Source organism: Dysidea avara, chromosome 1 (assembly GCF_963678975.1).
Source record: "Dysidea avara chromosome 1, odDysAvar1.4, whole genome shotgun sequence".
Classification (NCBI taxonomy): domain Eukaryota; kingdom Metazoa; phylum Porifera; class Demospongiae; order Dictyoceratida; family Dysideidae; genus Dysidea; species Dysidea avara.
The window spans coordinates 6,820,907-6,832,939 of NC_089272.1; the positions used below are offsets into that span (position 1 = coordinate 6,820,907).

The window sequence follows — 12,033 nt, forward strand, 5'->3', positions numbered from 1 at the left end:
AGTTTGGAAGACAGTGCTTGAGGGTGTGTGTCTACAATTGTATTGTGTTGTACTTATGTAATTATGAAATTGCATAAAGTCCTGTTGAGGTATACAAGCATATTGTGACAGACACTTTTTTTGAGAATTACTGAAATTTCAGCTGGTTGAGCAATGTTGTAGACGTAATTGTAAGCGTAGCAATCATGTTCAATATCACTCATATTTCCTAACAGCAACTTGCAATGAACTTGGCAGGCTCATGTAATCTATAGCTTATGCGTAACATTTGTATTTTCAAGAAACTTTGATAAATATTTTAACAATACAGTATATTGGTAACCCCTGTGTATGCTTAGATCACTTTTAATACCACAGTAGAATTGAGCCCTTTGATTACAGAGTATTTCATTATGTTCTATTAGTCTAACTAAATGGAGCTCAATATGGAAATTAATATGTGACCTGCTGAATGAAAACCCGACATATTTGCATAATTATTTTTTACAGATTAATTTCATTGAAATACATTGGGTAAAATGCTGCTACAAAAGTAACTTTATGCATGGTTTAATTTCTTCAGTAAACAGTGAAGAAAGACTAAAATTTAATAAAGCAATGGTTTCACCTCTTCGTGGAGAGCAGGACTATTTTTGTTTTGTTTCTGTACCGGGAAGCAAACGTGAGTTACATGTGTTTGTTTACGTTGCAGTAAAACATGCCATTTTTATCCTTAAATAGCCTTCTTGCTGCATGGGTGTATTTAGACAAAAACTATACTTTGATGAATGCTCCAGTTAATGGTGAATAGAATGACATAAGTCCCAACTCCGTAACCCTTTGCACTCGAGACTTATGATCTATTTAATGAGCACCTGTAAATATTTTCCATATAGGCACTGACAAATAAATTGTTTTGCTCTTCTTGTTGTCTACCCCTATAACTCCAAAAGCACTTACCAGAAAAAGCTGAAACTTTAACCGCCCATTGGTTTTTCCCTCTAGACAACAAAAAAGTCATAAAATGAAGTTGGAGGAAAATGCAAACAAGTCAGGTTTCCCTCAGCGGGTCACATATTCTTCCAACTACGTAATTCACTTGTCTGAACACTATTGAGGTTGCATTAGCACACAGGCATTCAGATAACGGAGGTACCGCTGTATAGCATTGTGTAGAGTACAACAAGGAAAATACTGCACTCCATCATTGAATGCACCACACTTTAAACAAAGCTGTATGCAATAATCCAATTATTCTCTAATTGTACGTGAACTTACCGTCATACACTCACTCCATCCACAGAAATTGATTAAAGGGTTTGTGTTTTAATCAAATTTTTTTAAAGTATGTGAAAAAGCACAAATATTATTTCTTTCTTCCTGTCAATATACCCACGGTGTGGTACACTGGCTTTTTTGCCCACACAACACACTACCGTGTAGGCCTGTGCCAATTATGTCAGCATAATTTTGGAGCATAATAGGTAGCCAAAAGCATTGAGTATTATGCCAGCATATAGGCACTATTTTTGTGCATTGGTCATCAGAGAAGCTGAAACTCTGTCTATTTTGCATGATGCAGAATGGGGTAGTGCACAAACTAGCTAAAAATCAAATTTACAGCTACATTGTGAAGAAAAGATTAGTTCAAGATCGATATACTCTAATAGAACAATCACAGCATAATTGAATATCCTAATAGAAAATTCGCTGATGCATAGGGTACTCTAATAGAGCAGTCAAGACACAATTTTATAAGCATATTTGGAGCATAATGGGACACAACTGGGCATAATTGGAGCATCCGTAATAGGTAAAAATTTGGAGCATTGCTCAAAAGCATAATAGGCTATTTCAAAAGACAATAGGCTCAGGCCTACTACGGCGTGTCTTGTATCATTGATATTTTTGCACTGTATGCATTGTTTAATCTTATGAGTGGTTCATTGATAAAGCATTAACTAAATGAACATCTGTTTTTTTAGAATTAGCACAACATCAGTTTGTTTAAACTTTGTTAACACCTACATGTACACAGTACAAAATTACAAATACAACATGTGTTGATATGGTTGTTTTCTATTTTGTTTATGTTGTTGCTGTCTGAATATGTGATCCTGACATTTTGGATGAACAGAGTGTAAGTTTTATACAATATGTACACATGTACAGTACATACATATGTTCCTGTGTACAGTTGTTTTTATTGCTACGCTAACATGTATGTATGTAGTTACACAGCCAAAAGGGGTGGTATGTAAGGTGCTAAATCTATCTAATGCAAAACAGCCAAGCTGTAAAAAAAGAGTGCGGCCCTGAGAAAGGCTATGGTGAAAAAAGATGTGAAATCCAAGGTGGCAGCCAAGAAATGGCTGTGATGGTAGGTTAATGGTAAAAATTTTAATAACGACAAGTCAGGTGAATTTTGTGCCAAGACCAAGCGGCACCAAATTCACCTGAATTGTTGTTATTAAAACTTTTACCATTAACCTACCATCACAGCCATTTCTTGGCCGCCACCTTGGATTTCACATCTTTTTTCACCATAGCCTTTCTGAGGGCCGCACACTTTTTTTACAGCTTGGCTGTTTTGGATTAGATAAACTTATCACAAGAAACTACACATCATCTAGATTGATTGTAAGCAGTATTGAGAGAAGAATCAGTAAACTATTAGCATCAATATAAAGGAGATAGAGTAATGGGTTGTTATGGTACTGTGATATAGGCAGAGTGACCATTTTGGATCATGTGATCAAATAAAACATGTGAGCTGCATTCTTGGTACCTGACCTGGATGTGTTCTTAATGCAAGCACATTTTTTATCCTGACTACATTCCGGGGATATTCATGCCACATAAGCTGACACTACAAAAAGTGGAGTCGGCATTTTATCCCCAAATACGTAGTTGTGCTATAGCATCCCAAATCACCTCATTACCCATACAAGTGAAGCCTAGGCTGGACAGGTTAACTTGCAATTCAACAGCCAAGACAAATCATTCCAGTGTACATATATGCAAATCAGACTAGGCTTAATGTTTAAGACAAAGCCATACAATGCCTACAAGCACCTATTTGCTCAAAATTAAGTATATGGGAGCCATAAAAGTTTGAAGGTATCTGTAGACTGTAGACTATAGAGAAATTGTGAAATTGTGTGAAAATTGCATTTTCTTTCTTCCTGTTAATATACTCACGGTGTGGCGCGCCGGCTTCTTGGGCCGCACGACACACTATCGTGTGTCTTGATATGTGACCATCTTGCAAAAATCCAACTTGTTTACACAACTTTTGATTTTTTCTCAGCATTATCTATGGTGTCCAAGGAGTGGATCACCAATGTTTCAGCCTTTTGTGATGAATAGGTTTAGAATTATAGTGTGAGACAGTAGACTATACTAAAATAAACTACAGGCACTTATATTCACAGCCATTACTTCTGTTTGTATTAGTCTACAATGTTGGAATCCGGCTTAAAAGGTTTGCCATGGATGAGCTAATCAACCAAGGTATAGCTTTCCCCTCTAGGTACTTACAAAAGGTGGTTTAATTACAACAATCTTGCTTACGTTTACCCCATCATAAACAAATGTACAGACACACATACTGTTCAGTCTATAGAAACTGAACAGTTTCGAGTTCTCCATTGGCAGGCAAATAAAATGGTGTATAGTTTTAATTGATTTTAGTTTTCCTTCTCTGAGTAATGGACTGATAATATCTTGCATATTTTTCTTTATAGCATGCTTAATTATACAAATTTTGTTTTTCTCAAAATGAGAAAAATTGGGTTTTTTCTGAGACAGTCACACACATTAAACTGAAAAGCTTTCTGTTTACATTCCTTTTAGTGCTGTGCACCAGTGTACAAATAACCGGTTATTAACCAGTGTTGTATAAGTCAGCCAATAACTGGTTAAGAAACCTTTAAAACAGTTTTTTTTTGCACCCACTTGGTAATCCATAAATTACCCCTGCTGACAAGTGTTAACATCATAACATAATCTCAAAGCTTGTGTAAATATGTGGTTGTAATAATTGTTATTGCAAGACAGGATGTTGATGGCCACTTTGGTATCACCCTAAACCTTCCAGCAGGCTTGTTGAGTACATATTGTACATGACTAAAACAAGGAACGGACTGGGAAAACGGACTAGCAAACAGACTGGGACAAACTTGCCTGAAAACATTTGTATAGTTGCTAAAAAGAATATAACAAACAACAACAGCCTTAAACAAACCTCTGAATGCATGCACAAGCCGCTATTAAACCCTGGAATAATTCACAAAGCTCCAGTCTGCCAGTGTGAGCGCCTATGACAGAAAAGTTGTCGGTTGGTGTTATAAACAAGTTTAAACAAACAAATAACAGAGATGGTATTTGTAGTAGGTGTCTTGCCAAGCTGATTAAATGCAACTTAGTTCTGCCATGCCAAGATCAGCTGTCAAACTAATTGCAGCAATTAACCAGACCACGAAATCCAAGTATAATAGTGTCTTAACAGGCTTAAAGCTTGTGTCTTTTCTTGTTTACACATGCGAAACAAACGGAAAGTGCACTTTTAATTAAACACAAAATGAACTTAATTTCAAACTATCTTTAAGTGCAGGGCTTAATATCAGCTTAAGGGCACTTTGAAATCTGAGCAAGTTAATCAGTACAAGGAGTGAGGTGTTACATCATTTTGTTTGCTGATATTTAAAATGTATGGAAAAGGTACCTTTTCACAAATCTGGTCATATTTTGAAACGTATGTATGTGTAATCTCAGGGTGATGTTTGTGTTTTGAGATTGAAAGCAGCGCTCAGTCTGAAATTGTCTGTGTTGTACACAAAGTATTGTATGTACTGTAGTATGGTGCTGGGGGGAGGGGGTCACAGTATTACACCCCGTTCACACTATCCCGGGCTAATAAGTTCGGGTAAAACCCGTGCTACTGAACCCGAGTTGGCTCTTGTTCACACTGGCAATAAAATCCGGGTCGAGTAGCTCGATTAGTATAATTTAAACGCGTACGATTTTAATTAACTAATTTGGCGCTTATTACTGAGATGCTGCGGGTCAAACGATTGAAGCGAAGGCAGCAGAAAAGGACGTATCATCGTTGGAGTACTGCTTTACTTTTTACAGTATTGAGTGCTGCTTGGCATGGCTTTGTGAATGCCCCAATTGAACGAATTGCTTGGACTCTACCAAAGTAATTAGTCACGTGACTACTTGCTAATTATTTGCTATGCTGACAGGCACATACAGTAGTTAAAATGATACTAGTGATATTAGCTACTTTGTATCCATTGTGCATGGTTACCTAGTGATTTAATTCTTCTACTCATGTAGCTTTACATAGCTGGTAACTTGTGCTTTTGTTGTAGATCTGGTCATTGGTGGGATCATATTGTTTTGGAAACCTTCTCTCCTCGAGATTGGCTTCAAAATTTTCGTTTAAGTAAAGATACTTTTGATCATTTGTGTGCTGAGCTGACTCCACACATACAGTACCAGGACACTAGACTACGGGATGCAATAACAGTGAAGAAACGTGTAGCAATTACATTATGGACCCTATCATCGCCGGCAGAATACAGAACTGTGTCTCATTTATTTGGTGTTGGGAGGTCTACTGTTTGTGAAGTTGTTCACGAGACTTGTAAGGCAATAGTTGACCATCTTCTTCCAAAGTATATATGTTTCCCATCCATTGAACAGCAACAACAGTACATTGACAATTTTGAAAGTAAATGGGGTGTACCTCAGTGCCTTGGAGCGATTGATGGTTCACATATACCTATTTCTCCACCAGCATTGTGTCATACAGATTATTATAATCGCAAAGGCTGGTATTCTGTGTTGGTGCAAGCAGTTGTTGACTACAAGTTTTGTTTTCTAGACATTTACACTGGGTGGCCGGGCAGTGTACATGATGCCCGTGTACTAGCCCATTCCACTTTTTACAAGAAAGCTACTGTTGGACAGTTGCTGTCACGTGCAACAAAACCAATCAATGGAGTCAATGTACCAGTGTTTGTTATAGGAGACTCGGCTTATCCAATGCAGCCATGGTTGATGAAGCCTTATAACCAACCCAGTATTGAAAGTGCTGACAAGAGAACTTATAATTACAGGATATGTCGAGGGAGAATTGTAGTTGAAATTGCTTTTGGCAGGTTAAAGGCCCGTTGGCGACGACTGCTGAAAAGAAATGATATGCTGGTAAAGAATGTTCCTAATATTGTAGCATCTGAATGTGTGCTTCACAACATGTGTGAGATTCATGGGGAAGCAATAGATGAATCTTGGCTTAATGACAACCATCCTGACTTACCTCAGCCAGACAGACGTCCACACAGTGCAGTTGCTGGTGGATCAACAGCAATTAGAGACGCTTTAGTCCATCATTTTAATAGTTAGCTAATACATTAACTGAACTTTTTAATGATTTAACCTTTAATCATTGTATAAAGGGCACGTATACATAGCACTCAATCATTGTACTGTGCTAAGTAGTTACTAAAACTTAAATCAGTTAAATCCATCTACTTGAGTTGCATCATCGTCATAGGGTTGGTAATATGATCCTGAAGGGTACTGAGTAGATGTTGCAACGGGAGGTGGATAAGGTGGTATGTTATGACTCTGAATGAGTGACGACATCATCTGCATCATCTTCATCTGAAACTGCTGTGCCTCTCTTTGCATCTTCATCTCCTTATCAAGCATCTTTTCTTCCATCCGCAACCTTTTCTCTTCCAATTCTATATATCGTTCCTCATTCTTTTCTTGCGCTGTCAACATCTCTTTCACTACTCCATTCATGACGAATTCAAACTGATCCCCCCTTGTTCGTTTCTTCTTTTTGCTCTTATTAGTATTCTCTCGAACTGGTTCAGTAGCACTTTCTGTTGATGCAGATGTAACTGTTGCCGTGTCACTAGCACTAACATCACCGAACAAAGTTTCATCTACCTCACTTATGTCTTCCCTAGCATCAGAGCTTTCATCATTATTCTCTTGACGCTGACCCAAAGTATCGACTACAGTTTCTGGAATGGTTGTAGGCCTGTGACCTAGTATTCTATCCATTTGATCAAAATATGGCCACTCTACCTCTTCGCTCCTTCCTTGTCCTGTCTCATGTAGTCTGTCTTTAATTCGTCTGTATTCTTTCTTTAGCTTCTTGACTTTTTCACGGCATTGTTCAAATGTTCTTTGAAAGCCAACTTCATTCATCCTTCGGGAAATTCGAGTGTAGACTTCCCTGTTTCGGTGACATCCTTCAAGTTGAGCTTGAATATTATCCTTGCTCCAAATCTCAATCAATTTCAGCATCTCTGAACGGCTCCAAGAAGCCATGGAACAAGTCTCGTCATCAACGTGACAAAATCCACCAGAATGGAATTATCTCTATAGTGCGCTTAATCAGCTGTGGAATGATAATCAAACTCGGTTCCCGCTTGGTTTGTGTTCACATTACGTCTCAGCTCGAATCGACCTGGGCCAGCCTACCTTGTATTGGGGTGCCAAGTTCAGCCCAGTTTGGCACAGTTCGATCCATTCACACTGCAGCTTATTCCGTGCCGTGCCGTGCCCTACCTGGGTCAAGTGAGTAGTGTGAACAGGGTGTTACAAATCAATTGTAAACTGCAATGGTTATAACATGGCTAAGTACTGTACTTCTTTTTGACCACACAATCTGGCTCTAAGGCATCAAATGAAACTATACACTACACTACCACAGCAAGTCACAATACCAGGCTGTGAAATTTACCAATACATCAAGCTGATTAATTGGTCTGGAATGAATATCCACTGGGATGTTATCCACAGCTTCAGATGTACACATACTTTTTTGAATAAATGGGAAACTGTACAACTACTGGGATGAATCACTATCTACATGTATATCACATGCTCATTCATCAATAGATTAAGATAACGAAACTATTATTTATATTGCTAAATCACTCAGCAATGAATGTCAACAGGCTATATACACATCTAAATGTAAAGCTGCAATGGCTGGACTTATTGGCATTGATACACTGACCACACGCTTGTTCATGGGTAATGTGCTACCAACAAATAAACTAGCTACCAATAAATTAACTAACTATCAAGAGAGTAGTTAGTGAATAAACTCAATCCTTTGGCACCCTAACCCTAATCCTAAGCCCTTAACAAGAAAAAGCATAATCAATATCCTAAGGCTGCAGCACATGTTGCTGCCAGACCTTCAGTGCTGGTCACTATAAAGTGCTAATTATACAACCAAGTACTAAGAATAATACGAAATGCGGTTAAAACTACGTCATTAATAATGAATGAATAAATAAATAAATAATAAATAATCTTTAAGAAAACTACAAGGCCTAAGGCTTCGCACTCACCGGGAATAGAATCTATGTTGTATGAAGAGACAATTGTATAATGGGCGACTGTATTCATAGAGGTGATAGAAACGTACGACAATTCTATTTAGCGCCGATCAAAACATTTAGCATGTGACGCCCACTAGACAAGCGAGGCACTGTCCATTTGTGTTTGAAAGTAGGCGAAAGTGACTATTTCGATTGGAAGACAAGCGGTTGCTACGCCTACTTAATAAACAGCATGATTGGAAGTTGCTACTGATTGCTGGAGGTTAATTTGTGTTGGGTAAAACACTTTGATAGTCTTGTTTCCTTAGTCTCGCGTAACTAGTGTACCTTCACTCATGTATGGGATGGGAGAAAGCCTCACCTGGCAAGCCATTGTGCGAAGAAGGTGCAGTTTCCAGCTGGTAAGTTTGTGTGATGATGCATAGCTCTCCACCTGAAGCCTTTTATTACCAGGAGTGCCCAGACTGATCACTGATATGGATCCTGAGAAAACATACACAAAATGTGCCCTTAGGCTGATAATTGCTGTGTGCATGGTTGTGCTTGCTATTAACTAATACTATTATATGTAGCTACAGTCTGTTGCCATCAGCAATGCTCCACATACTTGTACACACTGACATATCCATGACATTCTGGTATTGCATTTCAGCCACGTTTGTTCTCGAAATTTTTTTTGGTCTTACAGCATATCCACAACATCATGTGATCATTTTAGTATAGCTCATGTTAAATATATACATAACTCAGATACCAGTTGTAGGTGACAGACAGTTGAAATACTCTGCTTTACCCCAATTTTACCGTGGTTTGTTCTTGGCAACTCCAACCATGTCTTAATCTAGCGCTCTAATCCATCCTTCTTTTAAACATATCATGTAATACAAATTGTGTACAATTGCATAAAATTAATGTAATAAGTATTTGTTGGATGTTTAAGCTTTACTGCTTGTAGGCATCAGATTCAATACCATGATTTTCACAATTTAAAGTCAATCTCACATCCTCACATGTCCATGGTCGGATAATCACTGATCGTAATTGCATACTAATACATCTCTTATGTTTATGTGCCTGTCATTTCCTCTAGAATTGTATCACTGTGCATCTTTTCTACCTGCACACACTGTGTTGACCATGCACTGTTTCTACATGCCCCATTAGTAGGTTGTCCCGTTGGTGACTGTACTTGGTTGTATTTGCCCCGGGCCTAGTAATTATACAACCAAGTACTAAGAATAATATGAAATGCGGTTAAAATTACACCATTAATAATGAATGAATGAATAAATAAATAATAAATAATGTCTGAGAAAACTACGAGGCCTAGAGACATGAACTAAGTAGGGATAGATTCGCCTGTGAATGAAGGCACAACCGTATAATAAGTACGCCTGTTCGTGTTGATGACTTTACTGTATGTGTAATTCTATATAACGCCCAGCACCACACCCTTGTTTAATTACATATTGCGAGAACGAGAAGATTAGTAAACATCCGCGGAGTGACTACAGCAGAGCCAAAGGACACCTTACACGTAAACAAAAAGATTACAAGTATGTTTAAATATTTGTAACTGTGTATTTTGTATGCAGGATATGCGCTCTAGGCGTCATGCAGTGAACAACCAGCTGATGACCAGTTGGAATGCCAGCTGATTTGCTCGTAAACAACCAGCTGGAACACAAAGGTAATGAGTAATGTAATACTTGTACCGGTAGTTGTATTTTACATCTTCATCCTTCATCTGGCTTGCTAGCGGCTGGAATTATTTACTACTCTACTGTGAGTCTGTAATAGCTAAACAAGAAGCTGATGCAGTGCTGCATATACAACAATGTGTAACTATCTCCTGTATGTTGTGCATGGCTGTATGCATAATATTATAGACTGTGATCACTGTGCCAGTGCCAATGCCACACCACTGATATACTGGCACATCTCCAGTGGCCTCTAGTTGCAACAGAGTCTGTTGTGCCATATTGGCCTGATTGGGATCAATTGCTAATTGTGCCTTCGCCATATCCCTTGTTCTGCATAGCCTCACTTCACTGCTGAGTCATCTTCAGAGACACGTCACACCTACAATATAAAGTTACTTTCAATATAGCTAACTTAACTTGGTTTTTGTGTAGGTTGTGTTTTAGTATTGTGGTTTTCTGATGCCATCCCTTGCCTGTGTGCATATGCATATGTATCATTTCCACCGGTACACACACACTGCTCTGAGTGCTGCCTATGGCACTGTTTATACTTGCTCAATGGGTAGGATGCAATGTTGGTGTATGTACTTGGTTGTATGTGACACGGTCCTAGTAATAAATAATAATAATAATAATAATTAAAACTTTGGCTGCTTATATCTTGGGAATAACTAGAGTAATTTTGATCAAATTTGGAGTGTCATCTTCCCAACCTAGCAGGCAGCTACAGTGCAGAAATGCTGTGCTTAGGAAAAAGGGCTATTGAGCTATGCATGTATGCATGTATACCCACCGTGTAGTGCACTGGCTTTTTCGGCTACATGACACAAGGTGAATTAATAATATTAACAATATTTTTGCACTCTTTGTATTAATTTTCAATGGATCATTAATTCCTTATAAAAGGGTAGCATTAGCTAACTGTACACCTGGTTTTTTAGAATTACAGTAACTCATCAACTTGTTTAGACTTTATGCATACATTAGCAGTACAATTACAACATGTTTTGATACTGAATGAATGGTTGTTTTCTATTTGTTTATGTTGTTGCTGCCTGAACATGTGATCATGACATTTTGGATGAATAGTATGTAAGTTTTATATGTAAACATGTACAGTACATATAGTGTACATACTACTGTTGCATGTGTACAATAGTTTTTATAAGTACACTATCATGTATGTATGTACAGTATGTATGTTTACTTACACCACCAAGTGGGATGGTATTAATACTGTACATGCTAAGAAAATACTGCAATATTGATACTTTCAAAATAATATTATCGTGTTATATCACTAAAACAATAACACTACTCAGCCAGAGGCCAATTGTTTTGTAAACTATGCACATCATTATTCTGTAACGTATGTGTAATCTCAGGGTGATGTTTGTGTTATGAGATTGGAAGCAATGCTCAGTCTGAAATTGTCTCTGTTGTACACAAAGTATTGTATGTACTGTAGTATGGTGCTGGGGGGAGGGGGTCATAGTGTTACAAATCAATTGTAAGCTGATTTACAAATGGTTATAACATGGCTAAGTACTGTACTACTTTTTGGCCACACAATCAGCGTTGAAACCGGGTCGGGTCAACCGGATCACATTTTCTACGGGTCATCCGGGTCCAACCCGGATTGGATCACATGAGAAGCGAAATTGTTCGTTTGACGATGTGGAAACTTATAAACGCTATCGTGTAGCTCTTTCATGAGCCACACCCTCTTAACGTTACAAACGTATGCTCAACCATGCCCATTTAGTAGTAAGTACAGTGTGTAGCACGAAACTGTGTCCTTTGGCTGTCTGCAAGCTTACGTGTAGCCACGCCCACTAATCGATTACTGTAAGAGTTGTATATAGTCAAGTCTTACAGTAGGATAAGTGCTTTTGTGAGCCACACCCACTCCAATATATCGGGAAATTGTAATACTGGGTATGCACGAAGCCACACACAATTGCTGTCTG

General features: G+C 38.2%; 2 protein-coding genes across 2 annotated transcripts; one reads left to right on the forward strand and one right to left on the reverse strand.

The window, feature by feature from the left end:
- Window positions 1-5,036: 5,036 nt before the first annotated feature.
- On the forward strand, window positions 5,037-6,393 carry LOC136251489 (uncharacterized). Its single transcript, XM_066043985.1, has 2 exons — window positions 5,037-5,182; window positions 5,358-6,393. The coding sequence occupies exons 1-2, from the start codon at window positions 5,037-5,039 to the stop codon at window positions 6,391-6,393; spliced, it is 1,182 nt and encodes a 393-aa protein (XP_065900057.1).
- Window positions 6,394-6,504: 111 nt separating this feature from the next.
- Window positions 6,505-7,311, reverse strand: LOC136251587 (uncharacterized). Its single transcript, XM_066044074.1, has one exon. The coding sequence runs from the start codon at window positions 7,309-7,311 to the stop codon at window positions 6,505-6,507; it is 807 nt and encodes a 268-aa protein (XP_065900146.1).
- Between the last annotated feature and the right edge of the window lie 4,722 nt (window positions 7,312-12,033).